Genomic DNA, 23,299 nt, shown 5'->3' with positions numbered 1-23,299 from the left:
CAGCCTGATCAACCTATGCTTTGACCCCCCTTTTGTAGTACCCTTACGAAATCACTAACGATTGAGCTTTACGTCGGGGGCTTGGTCAAGATCGTCAACATGGCCGAGGTCGTGGTGTTCACGAAGAGACGCTGTATCACCCATGCAAAAATTGAGGCTAGTGTACGGAAGAGAAATTCCCGGGGCGACATTGTCGTCTAAGACCGGCCCGTTTCGCGACAACAGTCTTTTGGATACGGGCACTGTCTTGGGAGGGACCTAGCCCGAAGATATGGCTTATCCTGAGCATCGTGGGTCCCGAGGAAATTGGGTTGCAGAAAGGTGGTCAATCATGTACTGAACGAACGCTGTTGCGGTGGTCCCGTCATGCTGTGAGGTGGAAGTAGGTGTAAGATTATACATTGCAATTCTGACAAGTACAGGCTTCCCTCCCACTGTGGTCAGTCACTGCTAAACCACATAGCAAAGCTCCTCAGGCGCTAGCTCGCTAAGCTCCAGCATTTCTACGCTAAATGACAAAGGGGAAAAGATGCAAAGATCCTATCATCCGCACACCAGTATTCAAATCCACAAGTCAGGAGAGCACTGACTTTGAGAGCAAGCACCTTGCCCGCCAGCAGTGGAGCCGGTCAGATATGGCGGCTGATGGCGGAGTGTGTGAGCGATCTTTCCAGGAAATTAGGGCCCGCATCCTCTTCGCATTTGTGCCACCATCTCGGGCGGAAAGGCGTCAGCAACGCATGCGTGATGCTTGAAGAGCCTGCGCTGACTGGTCGCTTGCTGACATTGTGCGAGCTTTTGCCCCTGCTAATCTCAGCAAGCCGCCCTCTTGCGCTCTTTCCCAGCACTTTCGATGGCTCTGTAGCGAACGGAGCATGTCGTGGAACGCTCGGCTGTCTTCCACGTTTGATCACCAATGGTGCGAACTTGAGTCCGTATGACGTGCGAAACATCGCAGCCATCAACGGAATACCGCCCGCCATGGAACGGCCCTTTCCAAGTTAGGGCGGAGACATTGGGATGCAAGATGACTTCGGATGCTCCTGGATGGCCTCCTGGAAGTCAAGGGTATCTGAGAAGAACCCTTCGAGCCGAAAAAGAAAAGGGTCGTTGATAATAAGACAGGACAACGGATGGATCAAGCGCCGGTGTACAGCTGCTGATCCTGCTTCTGGTTGCTAAAGCGCGAGCGCTCGTGCCTGCGGTCAAGCCAGCTACGCACATCGTCCCACCGCCGGCACGTCCGAGGCTGGACGGTAAGCTCTGCGCCGGTGGCGCTAGTGCGAGGGAGCACAGGCACGACAGTCAGGTCGGCAGAGCACTGGAGCTCTTGCCGCAAGTGATCGATACAGTAGTCTGTTGACGTTTCTCAGGTCAGCGAACACGAACGTTTGGTCAATATAATGAGACAGTGGGACATACCCAACGGCGCGCGGTTCAACCGCGTGGCCTTCTGCCATCCGAGACCGTCTTGGGGGCCATGCTCCCGGTAGAAGTCGTCGTCGAGAGCCAGGCGGATAGCATTGAGGCACTCCAGGTTGTGGAACACGTTCAGCTCGCCGTAGAGGGTCTCAACAATGGAGGACTTCTCGGCAGCAGGTGTCGCCGAAGGTGCGTGGACGTAAGGGGTGGCTTCCTCGTCAGAGAGGGGGAACTTGGAGCCGCTGAGCAGCTTCTTCCAGGCGCGGTCGAGGCCGGGAGTGGTGCGCGGGTCGCCGGTGTACGAAGGCTCGGTGGGGTTGAGGGCGGCGGTACGGTAGAGCTCGCCGGCGGTGTTGTTGTACTTCAGGGCGCCAGTGAAGTTGCGCTGTTCGTAGCAAATGTGGGCGCGGGCATCGCGTGATGAGGCAGAGATAGAGAAAGGGTCCAGGCGGAGAGGCACAACCGGGCACTGGGCATTGGAGTAGAAGAAGACGGCCAAGGCGGCGAAGAAGATGTTGGAGCAGAAGAGAGCGAAAATGAGAACGTGCTGGAAGGACTGGGCGGAGAGCGAGGGCGCAGGACATTCGCCAGCGGGCTCCCAGAGATGGGCAGGGCGGGCTTCCTCCATCCTCTTCTCGTCGAGGACGGAGGGCAGATGGGATGCAGCGGCCATGGTGTGTGTGCGTGTGTGTGCGTGTGTTTGTTTGTGGGGGGAGGGAGCGACGGCGGCAGCGGAGTGGAATGGAGCAGGCGCTGCAGGCCAGCTTGGTGGTCTTACGAGAGGGTTATACATGCGGGCCAGGGCGGCGCCGAGCTTTGGGGCTTTATCGTCACGGTGTCTCCGCAGGGCCCAGGCATACAAGGGCGCAGTAGGAGTCCATCATTCCAGTAAGCGGGCGCCGTGGCTGGGCGCAGCGCAACTGCCCGCCGCGCCCGACAAGCTTATACGAGTGCGCCCGCACGCACCCCCTTTTTTGCCGCATGCGGTAGTCGCGACGCCGCTTGGACACCGCTGCCCTTTTGCGCCAGCGTCGCGCCGGCTGACGTGCGAGCGCCGCACGTGGGCGCGGACGTGATTGCCAGGCTGAATCTCGCAATGGCTCGATGCTGCTGCTGTGGTCCGGCTGCCGCAGCTCGGCCAGGTGCCCCATGCGTCGATCCACTCGCGAGCGGCGGCCCGCGTGCAGAAGGTCGGTCCTGGGTCGGTCAGATCAGGCAGCTCCATCCGTGAAGTCGCAGTCGCCCGTGCCTCTCCGCACGGCAATTTCGAACACCAACGCCTTGTGCCGGTCCCTGCGCCGCAGTATTTTTAGACGGGTTAGACCGCCGCCGCGCTCGCTGGAGGCTGGCTAACTGCCGTGGCGGGGTGGTCTGGTGCAGTTCGAGGCCGACTGGCAGCGCCGCCGGTCGCTTGGCACCATAAAGTCAAGCCGCGACGATCGCTCCCCGACTATTCCGTGGACATCAGACGGTCTTGCTGCTGCTGTACGAGCTGCATTGCCCCATCGTCGTCCCACACGATGCATCTTCGCTCGCGCCAGTTCTACCAATCCTGGCTGCAGGATTGGTCCGTGGCCGCATTGACAGGAAACCGCCAGATACCGTGCCCCAGTAGCCGAAAGGATTCGCTGGCCCTGGCCCGCCCTTCGCCCTCCGCCCTCTTGTGCGTTGGCCGCTAGAAGCTTGTTACTCCTCTGTGTCAACAACCATGCGCACAGTCGGCAACGCTACATCGAATCTGCCCTCCGCGCCCAGACACAGCCCGCATATTGCGATCCGCAGCCGCCGTTGGCCAGCCCTAAATGTGCCGACACTTGGCCAGTTCATCGGATTCATTTGCCCCAAGGCTTAAGGCTTTTTTCTTTCACGCCGGCGTGGGCGTGCTGAAAAGCCTATCGCCCAAGCTCTGTGGCTCCTTTTCCATCTCATGGTCAAAGCCCCTTTCCCGTAGTCTCGGCATTCGCGCCGGCGTCTTGGTTGGCTGATCTTTCGAGTAAAGAAAGCTTGGCTTTGGAGCTTCGCATTCAGGAACACACGGTGAGAGGTGTCTCTGGCAGACAATGGGCTGATGTCTGTCAACGCCCTTCAATCCAGACACCTGCATAGTCTGTCTGGTCATTGCAGAGAATCTCAACAGCATTGGACTCATGTACGTGCGTATGTATATACGGACCACCGGTACCTAGGTCTGAGAACGGGGTCCGCGGCCGCCGCAAACCGCGTGCCGCCGTCGCTGTAACGTCACAGTCACGACCGACGTTAAAAAAAAAATAAAAAAAAAAACAGCGGGTTCAGGCAGCATTGATACACTAATGCACAAAGTGTCGCTTTCATAGTTCGCTTGGAATATCCGTATTGTGAACCCGTATCACGGCCCCTGTTCGCTCCGTGTCGCAACGCGATCGGGAGAGCCCAGTCGATGTTGTTGCAAGTTGACGCACATGTCGTATTGTTGGAGACACTTGAACTATTATACTCGGCTCTTCATCTAAATTTTCCCTTGTCGACTCCACCTCAAGACGTTTTCCACGGGGAATGGACTTTCGTGCGCACTACCTATCCAGACGGCAACGCCCTCATGACAAAAGTGGGAATGGTCGAAGATCTCTCTCTTAGTGGTTCGATTGGAAACGACGGAGGCTGTTAGTTTACTGGTACAGCCGGTGGAGTCTTAACTACCCACGATCATCACCGCCCACCGGAGACCAATGTCAGCCCAACCCGGTTCTGAAGACTGGTGGTGATGATGATGCAAGACGCACCGATTTCGATGCACTAAAATACGATAGTTACGAGATATTTGCGGTGCTCGTGGCGCTCGATGTGGAGAGCGGTAGGAAACGAGGGCGTAGCTGAAGAGGTGCTTTAGCAGCCTACTGTTTGCCAAGGCTGAAGGGAGGAGATTAGCTGGCGTCGGGGCGTCCAGTCAAACGACTATCTTGCTCCACTAGGCGAGCGAGCTGAACATACAACGACGGTTTTCAAATCCTTTCTTACTACTATCGCTCGAATCGCTCAGCTGGCTGGCCGAAGCAAATGGAGAAACCCGAGATTTTTTTCTTCGCGCTCGGCAAATTAGTTAGTCTTACTTACTTCTCGATAGTTAATAAGGCTCTATTAGTTTTCTTTATATTTCTAGAGATGTTATATAATAGATAGAGTCTAAATAGTTTATTATAGTAGATACGTTGTAAAAGAAATATTTACTACTAATTATATCGTTATGTAGTGATCTGCATGTGCCTGGTAAGTTGGCACCGGCGCCGCGTTCGACCACGACCGCCACACACTCCACCAGTGCAGCCAGGTACAATAGAGTGTGAGGAGATCAAAAAGCAAAAAGCAATAAGTTATTCCGTTACCGGGAATCGAACCCGGGCCGCTCCGGCTCGCGAATTTTACGTGAAAGCGGAGAATCCTAACCCCTAGACCATAACGGAGATGGTTGATCATGAGTAAGCAGCCTGATTTTGAAAGGTATATAGTACAATTCAGCCCAGGTAGACCGGAAACGAGGGCTCCCTAGTCAAGGATGGGTCCCCCCGGAGCAGCAACAGTTTGAAAAGTCGAAGCTATTCTGCAGATGTTGTTCTCCATTGCGTCTGCACAAATGCTTCAACTGCCCTTCGTGATTGCAGTTCCTCTCGTTGCAGGTCCGAGTCAACCGGAATCCAGCTACTGCGGGGAAGTGCGGAGAGCAGAGGCTCTGAGCTCGAAAGAAGGATAAGGTCCGGATCAGGGCGGAATGACCGAGGCTCTGCCATAGGCGGAGAAGAAATGCGGCAAACAATGCGACGGCGGCGTGACGCACAGATTCAGGTTGGAGAGGAGGGGTTCAGCGGGTAGCAAACAATCGTGGCTGGCAAGTGAAGGCAAAATCCGGCTGGGCAGACCATAGCACGGCAGCCCACGGGCACGCAGTCGCGCCCCGCGTGCGAAAGATAAGGCAAGCACCAACCTGTGCTGGGACCCTCGCAATAGCAGACAACTATCGCGTATGCAGAGTGCCGGTCGACGGGGTGCCTGCAGCAGACTCGGGACGATATCAGGTTCGGCACGGCGCTCATTGGGCGGTGTGTTCAGGACAAGTGGGCTGTTGTGGAGGCGGGTTGCTGGCAGCGCGTGGGCCGGAATATCCGAGCACGGATGGGGACGACTGCCTTCCCCACGGGGAACGACGTGCGACGCAATCCGCACCCAACTACCGCCCGGTCGGAAGCCGCACCTGCCCAGCTTCTCCTCCACCCTCGCGCCTGGGCGCGTGTCTCGGCGTTGCCGACCTTCGTGCTGCAATACAAGAACACCAACCGCGCCCTCCAGCTCAAGCTCCGTAGCAACAATGGCCTCCGCCATGGACGACAAGCCTGCTGTCCAGCACCACGAGACCATGAAGGATGAGGGCTTCCACGACGCCGCCGAGCGCGGCCATCTGGCCACCGACAGGTGCTCCCTTCCCAACCCGCCCTCATCCGTCCGCCCTTGCTGACCTCCCGTCCAGATACGGCAACGCCCTTGTCACCTTCGACCCCAAAGCCGAGGCTCGCTTGAGGTGGAAGCTTGACCTTTATATCGTCCCCACCGTCGCGCTCCTGTACCTGTTCTGCTTCATCGATCGCGCCAACATCGGGTAATGCCCTCCGCCCCGTCGCCGCGAGACAGGCGTTCTGACTGTGTTCCAGCAATGCACGCCTGGCAGGCCTCGAGAAGGATCTCGGCCTTGAGGGCTACGATTACAACCGTTTGTTGACCGTTTTCTACATTTCCTACATCATCTTCGAGATTCCCTCCAACATGTGCTGCAAGTGGGTGGGCCCCGGCTGGTTCATCCCTGGCATCTCGCTCGGCTTTGGCATCTGCTCCGTGTGCACTGCTTTTGTCGACAACATCCACAGTGCCTCGGGAGTGCGCTTCTTGCTGGGCGTCTTTGAGGCCGGTATGCTGCCTGGCATAGCCTACTATCTTTCTCGTTGGTATCGTCGCAGCGAGCTGGCTTTCCGCCTGTCCCTGGTATGGCAATCCCATCTTCGCATCCTCCCACTTCGCTGACGTTGCTTCAGTACATCGTCATGGCTCCTCTCGCCGGTGCCTTCGGGGGCCTGTTAGCCTCTGCTATCCTCAAACTTGATCACTTCGGCGGCCTCCACCAATGGCGCATGATCTTCGCCATTGAGGGCATCATTACCATCGGACTGTCTTTGATCTCCTTCGTCACTCTTACCGATCGCCCAGAGACAGCTCGGTGGCTCACGCAGGAAGAAAAGGACCTGGCTATTGCGCGCGTCAAATCGGAGCGTGTGGGTGCTACTGAAGTTCTCGAGAAGATGGATACCAAGAAGATCCTTCGCGGTATCTTCAGCCCTGTCACCCTGTCCACCTCTTTCATCTTCCTCCTCAACAACATCACCGTCCAAGGCCTGGCCTTCTTCCTACCCACAATCGTCAAGACCATCTACCCACTGGATTCGGTCATTTCTCAACAGTTGCACACTGTCCCGCCTTACATCGTCGGTGCCTTCTTCACCCTCTTTTTCCCTTTCCTGAGCTGGCGCTTTGATAAGCGCAACGTCTTCTTCATCTGTTCTGCCCCCTTCATGATGGTCGGCTACATCATGTTCCTGGCCACTGATGCCGCGAGGGTTCGCTATGGTGCCACCTTCCTCATAGCCAGCGGTGCCTTCTCCTTTGGTGCTCTCTGCAACGCTCAGGTCTCTGCCAACGTCGTTTCGGACTCCGCCCGCTCTGCTGCCATCGGCACGAATGTCATGCTTGGGAATATCGGTGGGTTGGTAAGCACTTGGAGCTTCCTCAAAACCGACGCTCCAGACTACCCCATCGGAAATGGCCTCAACCTCGCAACATCAAGCACCATTTTCATCCTATCAACCCTCTTACTGCTCTGGATGGTTGCGGACAATAAGAGGAGGGACCATCGCGATGTTGATTCTGAACTTGCTGGTCTGGATCAACGAACTATCCAAGACCTAGATTGGCGTCATCCTGCCTTTAGGTGGAGGCCTTAAGGCACGTGTTTTAGGTATTATAGTTTCTTTATATAATACTAGATTAAAAAGGCCATCGATACTCGACTACTTAGAACTAAAATTAAAAAAATATACTTTTTTACTTTTCTACTAGATATTTCTACCGGTAAATTACTAAAATACCTAGTTTTTTAAAACGGTAAATTACTAAAATATCTAGTTTTTCGAAAATAATATCTAAAATATTTATATTCTTATCTAAATATCTAGTTTTTATAAAATTTATCTAAATACTCTACTTTTAAGTATAACTTTTTATATATTTTCTAGTAAATTACTAAAATATCTAGTTTTTTAAAAATAATTTCTAAAATACTTATACTCTTATCTAAATACCTATCTAGATATCTAAATAAATAATAGATTTTATATAAAGTAAAGTTCGTAATTTATTAAAAACTAGATATTTAAATAAATAAAATATAAAGAAGAGTATTTAGATAAATAATTTTTATTAAAATACTTAGTTTTTTTAAAAAATTATTTCGACTTCGTTTCTTTATAGAAAAACGTAAAACTTTTAATTTAAGTACTTTATATACTATATTTTAATAGTACTTAAAAGTTTTCTTAATATCTTCTATCGTTTAAGAGAAAATTAATTTTAAAATTAACGTATTTTTTATTTTTTATTTAAGCTATTTTTTATAAGTTTTTTTAGAATCTTTTAGTATTTTATAAGAAAATAAAGTAGAATAAATACTAAACGCCTTTAAAATAAAATTTTACGTAAGTTTATCTTCATTTTTAGTAATTTTACTCGTTTTTATAAGATAAAGTATCTTTCTTCTTATACTTTTACGTATTCTTAGCGTAGAACGCTTTAAATTACGCGAAACTAGCGTAAAATCTAGCTTAAATTCGTTACTTTATAAGCTAGAATCTAGATTCTAGCTTAAAATTAAGCTAAAGAGGGTATTTTAATTAATTTCTTACGAATTCGCGTGCCTCTAAATTCTTTAAGGGCTATTAAATCTATTTTTTTCTAATTCTTTCTTATTCTCTATAGTAGATTCGCTAGATTTCTATAAATTCGCGTATTTCTAGGTTTTTTAAGGACTACTAAATCTATTTTCTACTAATTTTTTCTTTTTTTCTATAGTAAATTCGCTATTTAGACTAATTTCTTATAAATTTTCGTTATTTAGTAGATCGAATTTTACTAATTCTACTACGTTTTTTATAGTAGATTTACTAGATTCGCTAGATTTCTATAAATTTACGTATCTTTAAATTCTTTAAAAGCTACTAGATTTATTTTCTACTAATTCTTTTTTATTCTTTATAGTAGATTCGCTAGATTCGCTAGATTTTTATAAATTTATATTTTCTAGATTAAATTCTACTAATTCTTTCTTAGAATTAGAAGAAAATTTCTTAAATTTACTTAAATCTTTACTAAATTAGCTTAATTCTTACGAATTTTCGTAATTTTCTCTTTACTAAATAAGCTAATCGCGGCGAAGAATTATATAAGACTTATAAATTATATTTCTTTAATCTTCTTTTTACTACGCCTAGCGTAATTACTACTACGTAGTAAGACGTTATTTACGTTTATTTTTATAAGATTTTTTACGTCTTCTTTAGCGTATTTTCTCTATAATTAAGTAGATATCGCTATTTAAAGCGAAGAAATTTATTATAAAAGACTTTAAATACTAAGAATTATTATAAAAAACTTAGTAATTTTTAGTAGAATATACTTTTCTAGCGTATTTTAAAGTATTATATTTAAATTAAATAATTAGCGCGTACGCGTAGCGATAGAGAATTCGAAAATCTTAAAAATTAAAATAGAAATACGTCTTATTTTTAAGATTCGGCAAATTATCGAAATACCTAGTTTTTTAAAAATAATTTCTGAAATACCTATATTCTTATCTAAATACCCACCTGGTTATCTGGGTAAATAATAGACCTTGCATAAAGTAAAGTTTGTAATTTACGAAAAACCGGGTATTTAGGTAAATAAAATGTAAAGTAGGGTATTTAGGTAAATACTTTTTACCGAAATACCCGGTTTTTTTAAAAAATTATATCGACTTCGTTTCTTTATAGAAAAACGTAAAACTTTCAATTTAAGTATTTTATATACTATATTTTAATAGTATATAAGAATTTTTTTAAAATCTTCTACCGTTTAAGAGGAAATTAATTTTAAAATTAACGCATTTTTTATTTTCTATTTAAGCTGTTCTTTACAAGTTTTTTTAGAATCTTTCAGTATTTTATAAGAAAATAAAGCAAATTAAACACCAAACGCCTTTAAAATAAAATTCTACGCAAGTTTATCTTCGTTTTCAGCAATTTCACCCGTTTCTATAAGGCGAAGTGCCTTTTTTCTTGCGCTTTCGCGTATTCTCGGCGCAGAACGCTTTAAATTACGCGAAACTGGCGCAAAATCTAGCTTAAATTCGTCGCGTTGCAAGCTAGAATCTAGATTCTAGCTTAAAATTAAGCTAGAGAGGGTATTTTGGTCGATTTCTTGCGAATTCTCGTGTTCCTGGGTTCCCTAAGGGCTGCTGGGCCTGTAATTTACTGGTCCTTCCTTATTTTCTACAGCAGATTCGCTGTTTAGGCTGGTTTCTTACAGATTTTCGTTGTCTAGTGGATCGAATTCTACTAATTCTGCCACGTTTTCTGCAGCAAATTCGCCAGATTTCTGTAAATTCGCGTGTTCCTGGGTTCCTTAAGGGCTGCTAGGACTGTTTTCTCCTAATTCTTCCTTATTCTCTGCAGCAGATTCGCCAGATTCCTACGAATTTGCGTGCCTCTAAATTCCCTAAGGGCTGCTAGACCTGTTTTCTACTAAATCTTCCTCATTCTCTGCAGCAGATTCGCCAGATTCGCTAGATTCTTGTGAATTCGCATTTTCTGGGTCGAATTCTACTGATTCTTCCTTAGAATCAGAAGAAAATCCCTTAAATTTACTTAAATCTTTACCAGATTGGCTTAATTCTTGCGAATTTTCGTGATTTTCTTATAAATTCTCGCGATTTTCTCTTTGCTAAACGAGCTAATCGCGGCGAAGAATCGTATAAGGCCCGCGAATTGCGTTTCTTTAGTCTTCTCTCTGCTGCGCCTGGCGTAATTGCTGCTGCGTAGTAAGGCGTCGCCTACGCTTGTTTTTACGAGGTCTTCCACGCCCTCTTTAGCGTATTTCCTCTGCAATTAAGTAGGTATCGCCATCTAAAGTAAAGGAATTTACTGCAAAAGGCTTTAAATACTAAGAATTATTATAGAAAACTCGATAATTTTTAGTAAAATACACTTCTCCAGCGTATTTTAAAGTATTATACCTAAATTAGGTAATTAGCGCGTGCGCGTGGCGGCAGAAAATTTAAAAATCTTAAAAATCGAGGTAGAAATACGTCTTATCTTCGAGATTTATAATAAATTGCACGCGTTCTCTTAAAACTGTGCCTAGGCCGCGTTCGTAATTAGAAATTACTACTCGCTAGGTACGTAACTAAATTAATTAATTAGTTTAAATTTAATTTAGAATATTTTAGTAATTTACTTACTTCTAGTAATTCTACTTAAAATTTCGCCTATATCTAGTTTATTAGTAGAAATTCTATACGTTTTTAACTATTTTAAATAAATTTTTATATAATAAAATTCTAAATATTCTCTAATACGAGTAGAATATACTATTTTCTATATAGTAACTATAAAGAATTTATAGATTTTAAGATATTTAACGTTATTTAGCTATATCTAGAATAGTTTTTTATTAGAATTATATATTTTATCTATTAATTATATAGTATTTAATTAATATACTCTACTTCTTAAGTATTTAGTACTCGAATTACGTTAAGTTTTTACTAAAATTCGAATTTATTTATAATATATACTAGCTAAAATTTAATTAGCTTAATTATAATAAAATAAAATAGTAAAATAGAACTTATCTATTAAAATTACTATATAATTAAATAACTATATTCTTTATTAACGTTTTTAGCTAAATACTAGCTATAATAATAATTATAAGCTAGCGAAAATAGCTAGAAAATTATAAATAATAAATCTATACTATAATTACTTATAAAAGCGAATCTTAGTATATTTAATATTAATTCTTTCTCTTTCTCTTTCTCGCGCTTAAAAATCGTACGATTAGCTTCGATTAATACTTTATTAATAAAGCGTAAAAATCTAAGCTAGAATTATTTATTTTTAGGGCTAGCGTAAATTCTTTAGATAATTAGAAGAATCTAATTATTAGAATTAAGTATAAAAGCTACTAGTAAATAACTAAAAGCTTCTACTTTTATATATATAGTATTAATTAAAATAAAAATTTAATTATTAATAATAGCTACTACGTAAGTAGTATTAGAAGTAATAAAAGTATATTTAAATAATAAATAAATTAGTATATTTACTTAATATATATATAATATATTACTTACTAAAATACTCTACTTTCTTTATTACGCGAAAATCGCGTAAAACTATCTTTATTACTATAATTTTATCGAATTTTACGAAGATAGAGCTATTTAGTAATAAATAAATTAGTTTTAATAGCTAATTTTAGAAATATTATTAAAAACTTATCTAAATTTAATAAATTATCTTTAATTTAGTACTAAACGCCTCGATTTTTATTTATTTACGAATTCGCTATGCCTACTAATAGTTAATATTAACTCTATAATTAATACGCTTAAGGGTACGTATTAGATTTAGCTAAATTTAGGGTTTTTTTAATTATATTACGTTAGTAGCTAATTAAAACGCGTATAGAACGTTAATATTACTAATTTTCGTATATTTACGTAGAAAAAGGCCGATAAATTTCTAACCCCCCCCGTATAATTTCTAACCCCCCCCCACACGATTTCTAACCTCTCTAGAGATATTTACCCAAATCTTTAGATTTTATATAGGATTTTACGGGGATTTTACTATCTTCTCTACTATATTATAACCTCTTAATCGTTACTTAACGTGTATTGTCACTTAAGCATTACGGATTGCAGCTACCTAGCGGCATCTAGCGACTTCCTACGCCGCTTACGCTTATTGCGGCGTAGAAGCGCGGCTTATACCCTTAAAGGCTGCCGTAGGCGCAGGCGCAGGCGTAGAAGTAGGCGTAGAAATAGGCGTAGAAGCAGGCGTAGTAGGCGTAGGCGAAGGCGTAGGCGTAGACGCTAGTATTTTATTTTATATACGCGCGGTTACCGCGCCGGCGCCGAAAGATTAAAGATTCGAGCGCGCTAAGTCTATATTAGTTAGCTTTTGCTACGGCCCGCTTTCTAGCGAGAAACACCATACGTCGCGAATTTAATAGGGCGGGTATATTTACTAACACTACGATTTACGTAGCGGTTGTATTACGATACATCTTCGCCTATATTAAGAGAGGTATATGCTAATACCTAGAAAAAAGTTATACATAGATTTTAGCCTGTTTAGGCGCGATGTACGACCTAAAAGATATTCTAAGATTTTAATATTTCTTACTAAGACGCTAGCCGGGTATATATCGAAGTTGCCTAAATGGCCGATATCCGCCTTATTCGTCGGGGGGGGGTTAGAAATCGTGCGGGGAGGGGTTAGAAATTTAGGCACCTAGAAAAATACGTATAAGGCTTAAGTTTCTTAATAATTATATCGTCTAAATAGAATATATTAGTAAAATTTAAATTAATTATAATTAAAATAATTATAAAGAATTAAAAAGAAAGAAAAATAGTAAAATTATTTATCTTTCTTCTATTTAATTTAAAGTAGAAATTTATATTTAGCTAGTTTATATTTTTAATACGTACGTATTTTATTAGCTTTTTTTAATACGTAAGATTTATATCGCTATACTAGATATAATCTAGTAGTATCTTATATAGCTTTTTAGTTAAAATAGATTACGCTAACTTTAAAAAATTAAGAATCTACTATAGTAGTAGATTTCTACTATTTTTATCTATATAAAACTACTCTATTATATAGATTTAAAAAAGAGTCTAAAAAGAGTCTAAAAAGAGTCTAAAAAGAGTCTAAAAAGAGTCTAAAATACGCGATTAATTTTTTAAAAAAAAACGAATAAAGGCTAAAATACGCGATTAATTTAAAAAAAAACTAAATATTTTAATAAATATTATGTATTTAAATATTCTACTTTATAATATATTTATTTAAATATCTAGTTTCGCCCATTTTATAATTTATAAGAAAATATATAAAAAGTTATACTTAAAAGTAGAGTATTTAGATAAATTTTATAAAAACTAAATATTTAGATAAAAGTATAGATATTTTAGATATTATTTTTAAAAAACTAGATATTTTAGTAATTTATTAAATTTATTATAAATCTTAAAAATAAGACGTATTTTTATCTTAATTTTTAAAATTTTTAAATTCTTTATCGCTACGCGCACGCGCTAATTATCTAATTTAAATATAATACTTTAGAATATACTAAATAAGTATATCCTACTAAAAATTACTAAGTTTTCTATAATAATTTTTAGTATTTAAAGTTTTTTATAGTAAATTTCTTCGCTTTAAATAGCGATATCTACTTAATTATAAAGAAAATACGCTAAAGAGAGCGTAGTAAATCTTATAAAAATAAGCGTAGATAACGCCTTACTACGTAGTAATAATTACGCTAGACGTAGTAAAGAAAAAATTAAAGAAATATAATTTATAAGTCTTATATAATTCTTTACCGCGATTAGCTCGTTTAGTAAAAAGAAAATTATAAAAATTTATAAGAATTAAGTTAATCTAGTAAAGATTTAAGTAAATTTAAGAGATTTTCTTCTAATTCTAAAAAAGAATTAGTAGAATTCGATTTAAAAAATATAAATTTATAAGAGTCTAAAGAATCTAGTAAATCTACTATAAAAAATTAAAAAAAATTAGAAGAAAATAGTTTTAATAGCCTTTAAGAAATCTAAAAATACGCGAATTTATAAAAATCTAGTAAATCTACTATAAAGAATAAAAAAGATTTAGTAGAAAATAAATCTAGTAGCTTTTAAAGAAGATATTTATAAATTTAATATCTTTATCGCTAATTATTAATATTTTTTAAAAGCGTAATCTATTTTTTAGTTTTTACTACTAAATTACTAAGTAAATTTAAAGAATTTAATAAGATTTTATCGCTAGTAAATCTATCTATTAATATTTTAATAGCTATTATAAATAAGAGTTCGTAGTTAAATAAATAGTACGAGTAAGTAGTTATTATAAGCGAAGGTTAAGAAGATATTATTATATTAGCTAAAATATAGATAATCTAATAACTAGTAAATTATCGAAATACCTAGTTTTTTAAAAATAATTTTTAAAATATCTATACTTTTATCTAAATATCTAGTTTTTATAAAATTTATTTAAATACTCTACTTTTAAGTATAACTATTTATATATTTTCTTATAAATTATAAAACGGGCGAAACTAGATATTTAGATAAATATATTATAAAGTAAGATATTTAGATAAATAATATTTACTAAAATACCTAGTTTTTTTTTTAAATTAATAGCGTATTCTAGACTTTTTTTTTAAATTTAATCGCGTATTTTAGCCTCTTTTTAGCCTTTTTTTAGCCTCTTTTTAGCCTCTTTTCTAAATCTATATAATAGGGCAGTTCTACGGCAAATTACTAAAATACCTAGTTTTTTAAAAATAATATTTAAAATACCTATACCCTTATCTAAATACCTAGTTTTTATAAAATTTATCTAAATATTCTACTTTTAAGTATAACTTTTTATATATTTTCTTATAAATTATAAAACGGGCGAAACTAAATATTTAGATAAATATATTATAAAGTAGAATATTTCGATAAATATTATTTATCTAAATACCTAGTTTTTTTTTTAAATTAATAGCGTATTCTAGACTCTTTTTTAAAATTAATTGCGTATTTTACCTCTTTTTTTAAATTAATCGCGTATTTTAGCCTCTTTTAAGGTGCCTATAAATTTAACCCCTCTATTTCTAAAATTTAACTCTTTCTTCGCTAATTATTAACCCCCTCTTTTCTTCTTCTCGAGAGAGTAATCTTTTCTCTAGTTTTTACTACTAGATTACTAAGTAAATTCGAAGAATTTACTAATATCTTATCGCTAGTAAGCCTATCTATTAACGCGATAGTAGTGGGATAGTAATAGCACGGATAGGCTAGCTACTACGGGCGAAAGTTAAGGTGTTACCGCGCCGGCCGAAACATTTATAATCTAGTAAAGCTAAGCCTATCTAAGTAAGCTTTCGTATAGACTACCGCTTTACTTAAATCTAGTAAGGCGAGACTTCTATTAATACTACGCCTTCTATATCGATTATATCGCGATGTAACTTCGTATATATTAAAAAAGACATATATAAATGCCTAGAAAAAAGTTATATAAAGATTATAGTCGATTTAGATATGTTATACGACTTAGAACATAGAGAAGGGTTAATAATTAGCGGAGAAGGGGTTAAATTTTAGAAATAGAGAAGTTAAATTTATAGATACCTCTTTTAAGCCTCTTTTTAGCCTCTTTTTAGCCTCTTTTTAGCCTCTTTTCTAAATCTATATAATAGGGCAGTTCTATATAGGTAAAAATAGTAGAAATCTACTACTATAGTAGATTCTTAACCCTTTAAAGTTAGCGTAATCTATTTTAACTAAAAAGCTATATAAGATACTATTAGATTATATCTAGTATAGCGATACGAATCTTACGTATTAAAAAGAGCCGATAAAACGCGTACGTATTAGAAATATAAACTAGCTAAGTACGAATTTCTACTTTAAATTAAATAAAGAAAAATAAGTAATTTTACTATTTTTCTCTCTTTTTAATTCTTTATAATTACTCTAATTATAATTAATTTAAATTTTACTATTTTTTTCTATTTTAAAATTCTTTATAATTATTCTAATTGCAATTAATTTAAATTTTACTAATATATTCTATTTAGGCGATATAATTATTAAGAAACTTAAGCCTTATACGTATTTTTCTATATAAATATATAAAAATTAGCGATATTAACGTTTTATACGCGTTTTAATCGACTACTAACGTAATATAATTAAGAAAGAACTCTAAATTTAGCTAAATTTAATACGTACTCTTAAGCGTATTAACTATAGAATTAATATTAACTATTAGTAGGCATAGCGAATTTATAAATAGATAAAAATCGAGGCGTTTAGTACTAAATTAGAGATAATTTATCGAATTTAGATAAGTTTTTAATAATATTTCTAAAATTAGCTATTAGAACTAATTTATTTATTACTAAATAGCTCTATCTTCGTAAAATTTAATAAAATTACGGTAATAGAGGCGGTTTTACGCGATTTTCGCGTAATAAAGAAAGTAGAGTATTTTAGTAAGTAATATATTATATATATATTAAGTAAATATACTAATTAATTATTTAGATATACTTTTATTACTTCTAATACTACTTACGTAGTAGCTATTATTAATAATCGAAATTTTATTTCGATTAATACTACGTATATAAAAGTAGAAGCTTTTAGTTATTTACTAGTAGCTTCTATACTCGATTCTAATAACTAGATTCTTCTAATTACCTAGAAAATTTACGCTAGCCCTAAAAATAAGCGATTCTAGCTTAGATTTTTACGCTTTACTAATAAAGCGTTAATCGAAGCTAATCGTACGATTTTCGAGCGCGAGAAAGAGAAAGAGAAAGAATTAATATTAAATACGCTAAGATTCGCTTTTATAAGCGATCGTAGTATAGGTTTATTATCTATAATTTTCTAGCTATTTCTGCTAGCTAATAATTATTATTATAGCTAGTATTTAGCTAAAAATATTAATAAAGAATATAGTTATTTAATTACGTAGTAATTTTAATAGATAAGTTCTATTTTACTATTTTATTCTATTTAATTAGAGCCTAACTAGCTTAATTTAAGCTAATTAAATTATAGTTAGTATACGTTACGAACGAATTCGAATTCTAGTAAAAACTTAACGTAATTTAAGTACTAAATACTCGAGAAGTAGAGTATATCGATTAAATACCGCACGATTAATAGATAAAATACGTAATTCTAGTAAAAAACTATTCTAGATATAGCTATATAACGTTAAATATCTTAGAATCTATAAATTCTTTATAGTTACTATATAGAAAATAGCATATTCTACTCGTACTAAAGGATATTTAGAATTTTACTATATAAAAATTTATTTAAAATAGTTAAAAACGCATAGAATTTCTACTAATAGACTAGATATAGGCGAAATTTTAAGTAGAATTACTAGAAGTAAGTAAATTACTAAAATACTCTAAATTAAATTTAAACTAATTAATTAATTTAGTTACGCATCTAGCGAGTAGTAATTTCTAATTATAAACGCGGCCTAAATATAGTTTTAAGAGAACGCGTATAATTTATTATAAATCTTAAAGATAAGACGTATTTTTATCTTAATTTTTAAGATTTTTAAATTCTCTACCGCTACGCGCACGCGCTAATTATCTAATTTAGATATAATATTTTAAAATACGCTAAAAAAGTATATTCTACTAAAAATTATCGAGTTTTCTATAATAATTCTTAGTATTTAAAGCCTTTTATAGTAAATTTCTTCGCTTTAGATAGTAATACCTGCTTAATTATAGAGAAAATACGCTAAAGAGAGCGTAGTAGACCTCGTAAAAACGAGCGTAGGCGACGCCTTACTACGTAGTAGTAATTACGCTAGGCGTAGTAGAGAGAAGATTAAAGAAACGTAATTCGCGAGCCTTATACGATTTTTCGCCGTAATTAGCTCGTTTAGTAAAGAGAAAATCGCGAGAATTTATAAGAAAATTATAAAAATTCGTAAGAATTAAGCTAATCTAGTAAAGATTTAAGTAAATTTAAGAGATTTTCTTTTAATTCTAAGAAAGAATTAGTAGAATTCGACCTAGAAAATACGAATTTATAAAAATCTAGCGAATCTAGCGAATCTACTATAGAGAATAAGAAAGAATTAGTAGAAAATAGATTTAGTAGCCTTTAGAGAATTTAGAGGCACGTAAATTTATAGAAATCTAGCGAATCTAACGAATCTACTATAGAGAATAAGAAAGAATTAGAAGAAAATAATTTTAATAGCTTTTAAGAAAACTAGAAATACGCGAATTTATAAAAATCTAGCGAATTTACTATAGAAAACGTAGTAGAATTAGTAGAATTCGATCTACTAGATACTAAAAATCTATAAGAAACCAGCCTAAACAGCGAATCTACTATAGAAAATAAGAAAGAACTAGTAAATTATAGGCCTAGTAGCCTTTAAAGAATCTAGAAATACGAGAATTCGTAAGAAATCGACTAAAATATTCTCTTTAGCTTAATTTTAAGCTAGAATCTAGATTCTAGCTTATAAAGCGACGAATTTAAGCTAGATTTTACGCTAGTTTCGCGTAATTTAAAGCGTTCTACGCTAAGAATACGCGAAAGCGTAAGAAAAAAGATACTTCGCCTTATAAAAACGAGTAAAATTACTAAAAATAAAGATAAACTTACGTAGAATTTTATTTTAAAGGCGTTTAGTGTTTAATTTATTTTATTTTCTTATAAAATACTAAAAGATTCTAAAAAAACTTATAAAGAATAGCTTAAATAGAAAATAAAAAATACGTTAATTTTAAAATTAATTTTCTCTTAAATAGTAGAAGATATTAGAAGAACTTTTATATACTATTAAAATATAGTATATAAAGTATTTAAATTAAAAGTTCTACGTTTTTCTATAAAGAAACGAAGTTAGAATAATTTTTTAAAAAAATTAAATATTTTAGTAAAAATTATTTATCTATATATTCTACTTTATATTTTATTTATCTAAATATCTAATTTTTTATAAATTACGAACTTAACTTTATATAAGATCTATTATTTATCTAGATATCTAAATAGATATTTAGATAAAAGTATAGATATTTTAGATATTATTTTTAAAAAACTAGATATTTCGGTAATTTACCGTAAATTTATAGATATCTTAGAAAATCTAGAAACACGCGAATTTATAGAAATCTAGTAAATTTACTATAAAAAACGTAGTAGAATTAGTAGAATTTAATCTACTAAATAACGAAAATCTATAAGAAATTAGTTTAAATAGCGAATCTACTATAAAAAATAAGAAAGAATTAGTAGAAAATAAATCTAGTAGCTCTTAAAAAACCTAGAAATACGTAAATTTATAGAAATCTAGTAAATTTACTATAGAGAATAAAAAAGAATTAAAAGAAAATACTCTTTTTAGCTTAATTTTATGCTAAAATCTAGATTCTAGCTTATAAAGTAATAAATTTAAGCTAGATTTTATATTAGTTTCGCGTAATTTAAAGCGTTCTACGCTAAGAATACGTAAAAGTACTAAAAATAAAGATAAACTTACGTAGAATTTTATTTTAAAGGCGTTTAGTATTTATTCTACTTTATTTTCTTATAAAATACTAAAAGATTTTAAAAAAACTTATAAAGAATAGCTTAAATAGAAAATAAAAAATACGTTAATTTTAAAATTAATTTTCCGGTAAATTATCGAAATACCTAGTTTTTTAAAAATAATTTCTAAAATATCTATACTCTTATCTAAATACCTATCTAGATATCTAGATAAATAATAAACCTTATATAAAGTAAAGTTCGTAATTTACGAAAAACTAGATATTTAGATAAATAAAATATAAAGTAGAGTATTTAGATAAATAATTTTTATCGAAATATCTAGTTTTTTTAAAAAATAATTTTAACTTTATTTCTTTATAGAAAAACGTAAAACTTTTAATTTAAGTACTTTATATACTATATTTTAATAGTATCTAAAAAAAAATTCTAATATCTTCTACTATTTAAGAGAAAATTAATTTTAAAATTAACGTATTTTTTATTTTCTATTTAAGCTATTCTTTATAAGTTTTTTTAGAATCTTTTAGTATTTTATAAGAAAATAAAGTAAATTAAATACTAAAGGCCTTTAAAATAAAATTTTACGTAAGTTTATCTTTATTTTTAGTAATTTTATCTATTTTTATAAGACGAAGTATCTTTTTTCTTATACTTTTATATATTCTCGGCGTAGAACGCTTTAAATTACGCGAAACTAGCGTAAAATCTAGCTTAAATTCGTTACTTTATAAGCTAGAATCTAGATTCTAGCTTAAAATTAAGCTAAAGAGGGTATTTTAATTAATTTCTTACGAATTCGCGTGCCTCTAAATTCTTTAAGGGCTATTAAATCTATTTTTTTCTAATTCTTTCTTATTCTCTATAGTAGATTCGCTAGATTTCTATAAATTCGCGTATTTCTAGGTTTTTTAAGGACTACTAAATCTATTTTCTACTAATTTTTTCTTTTTTTCTATAGTAGATTCGCTAGATTTTTATAGATTTACGTATTTCTAGATTCTTTAAAAGCTACTAGACTTATTTTCTACTAATTCTTTTTTATTTTCTATAGTAGATTCGCTATTTAGACTAGTTTCTTATAGATTTTCGTTATCTAATAGATTAAATTCTACTAATTCTACTACGTTTTCTATAATAGATTCGCTAGATTCGCTAGATTTCTATAAATTTACGTACTTCTAAATTCTCTAAGGGCTACTAGATCTATTTTCTACTAATTCTTTCTTATTTTCTATAGTAGATTCGCTAGATTCGCTAGATTCGCTAGATTCTTATAAATTCGTATTTTTTAGATCGAATTCTACTAATTCTTTCTTAGAATTAAAAGAAAATTTCTTAAATTTACTTAAATCTTTACTAGATTAGCTTAATTCTTATAAATTTTCGTAATTTTCTCTCTACTAAATAAGCTAATCGCGGTAAAGAATTATATAAGACTCGCGAATTATATTTCTTTAATCTTCTCTTTACTACGTCTAGCGTAATTACTACTATATAGTAAGACGTTATCTACGCTTATTTTTATAAGATTCTTTACGCTCTCTTTAGCGTATTTTCTCTATAATTAAGTAGGTATCGCTATCTAAAGCAAAGAAATTTACTATAAAAGACTTTAAATACTAAAAATTATTATAAAAAACTTAATAATTTTTAGTAGAATATACTTCTCTAGCGTATTTTAAAGTATTATATCTAAATTAGATAATTAGCGCGTGCGCGTAGCGGTAGAGAATTTAAAAATATTAAAAATTAAGATAAAAATACGTCTTATCTTTAAGATTTATAATAAATTATACGCGTTCTTTTAAAACTATATTTAGGCCGCGTTTATAATTAGAAATTACTACTCGCTAGATACGTAACTAAATTAATTAATTAGTTTAAATTTAATTTAAAATATTTTAGTAATTTACTTACTTCTAGTAATTCTACTTAAAATTTCGCCTATATCTAGTCTATTAGTAGAAATTCTATGCGTTTTTAACTATTTTAAACGAATTTTTATATAGTAAAATTCTAAATACTCTCTAGTACGAGTAGAATATACTATTTTCTATATAGTAACTATAAAGAATTTATAAATTTTAAGATATTTAACGTTATTTAGCCGTATCTAGAATAGTTTTTTACTAGAATTACGTATTTTACTTATTAATTATACGGTATTTAATTAATATACTCTACTTCTCGAGTATTTAGTACTTAAATTACGTTAAGTTTTTACTAGAATTCGAATTCGTTTATAACATATACTAGCTAAAATTTAATTAGCTTAATTATAATAGAATAAAATAGTAAAATAGAACTTACCTATTAAAATTACTATATAATTAAATAACTATATTCTTTACTAACGTTTTTAGCTAAATACTAGCTATAATAATAATTATAAGCTAGCGGAAATAGCTAGAAAATTATAGATAATAAATCTATACTACGATCGCTTATAAAAGTAAATCTTAGCGTATTTAATATCGATTCTTTCTCTTTCTCGCGCTCGAAAATCGTATAATTAGCTTCGATTAATACTTTATTAATAAAGCGTAAAAATCTAAGCTAGAATCGCTTATTTTTAGAGCTAGCGTAAATTTTCTAGATAATTAGAAGAATCTAGTTATTAGAATTAAGTATAGAAGCTACTAGTAAATAACTAGAAGCTTCTACTTTTATATACGTAGTATTAATCGAAATTTTATTTCGATTATTAATAATAGCTGCTACGTAAGTAGTATTAGAAGTAATAAAAGTATATCTAAATAATAAATAAATTAGTATATTTACTTAATATATATATAATATATTACTTATTAAAATGCTCTACTCTCTTTATTACGCGAAAATCGCGTAAAACTACCTCTATTACCGTAATTTTATTAAATTTTACGAAGGTAGGGCTATTTAGTAATAAACAAATTAGTTTTAATAGCTAATTTTATAAATAAACTTATTTAAATTTAACGAATTATCTTTAATTTAATACTAAACGCCTTAATTTTCGTCTATTTATAAATTCGCTATGCCTACTAATAGTTAATATTAACCTTATAGTTAATATGCTTAAGAATACGTATTAAATTTAGCTAAATTTAGAGTTCTTTCTTAATTATATTACGTTAGTAGTCGATTAGAACGCGTATAGAACGTTAATATCGCTAATTTTTATATATTTACGTAGAAAAATACGTATAAGGCTTAAGTTTCTTAATAATTATATCGCCTAAATAGAATATATTAGTAAAATTTAAATTAATTACAATTAGAGTAATTATAAAGAATTTTAAAATAGAAAAAAATAGTAAAATTTAAATTAATTACAATTAGAATAATTATAAAGAATTTTAAAATAGAAAAAAATAGTAAAATTTAAATTAATTATAATTAGAGTAATTATAAAGAATTAAAAAGAGAGAAAAA

General features: G+C 34.5%; 2 protein-coding genes and 1 non-coding gene across 3 annotated transcripts; 1 reads left to right on the top strand and 2 right to left on the bottom strand.

Moving 5' to 3' along the window:
- Positions 1 to 1,138: 1,138 nt before the first annotated feature.
- SLS55_003374 (uncharacterized protein) lies at positions 1,139 to 2,095 on the bottom strand (the record flags this gene model as incomplete). The annotated part of the gene is made up of 2 exons (XM_066774849.1): positions 1,139 to 1,356; positions 1,423 to 2,095. The coding sequence occupies 2 exons, from the start codon at positions 2,093 to 2,095 to the stop codon at positions 1,139 to 1,141; spliced, it is 891 nt and encodes a 296-aa protein (XP_066634968.1).
- A 2,680-nt stretch (positions 2,096 to 4,775) lies between these two features.
- SLS55_003373 lies at positions 4,776 to 4,862 on the bottom strand. The gene has a single exon. It is a non-coding gene; the product is annotated as a tRNA-Glu (tRNA).
- Positions 4,863 to 5,761: 899 nt separating this feature from the next.
- Positions 5,762 to 7,442, top strand: SLS55_003372 (uncharacterized protein; the record flags this gene model as incomplete). The annotated part of the gene is made up of 4 exons (XM_066774848.1): positions 5,762 to 5,865; positions 5,921 to 6,049; positions 6,102 to 6,429; positions 6,480 to 7,442. The coding sequence occupies 4 exons, from the start codon at positions 5,762 to 5,764 to the stop codon at positions 7,440 to 7,442; spliced, it is 1,524 nt and encodes a 507-aa protein (XP_066634967.1).
- Between the last annotated feature and the right edge of the window lie 15,857 nt (positions 7,443 to 23,299).

Source organism: Diplodia seriata (assembly GCF_021436955.1).
Source record: "Diplodia seriata strain FDS-637 chromosome Unknown scaffold_3, whole genome shotgun sequence".
Lineage (NCBI taxonomy): Eukaryota > Fungi > Ascomycota > Dothideomycetes > Botryosphaeriales > Botryosphaeriaceae > Diplodia > Diplodia seriata.
This window is presented reverse-complemented; position numbering and strand designations above follow the sequence as displayed.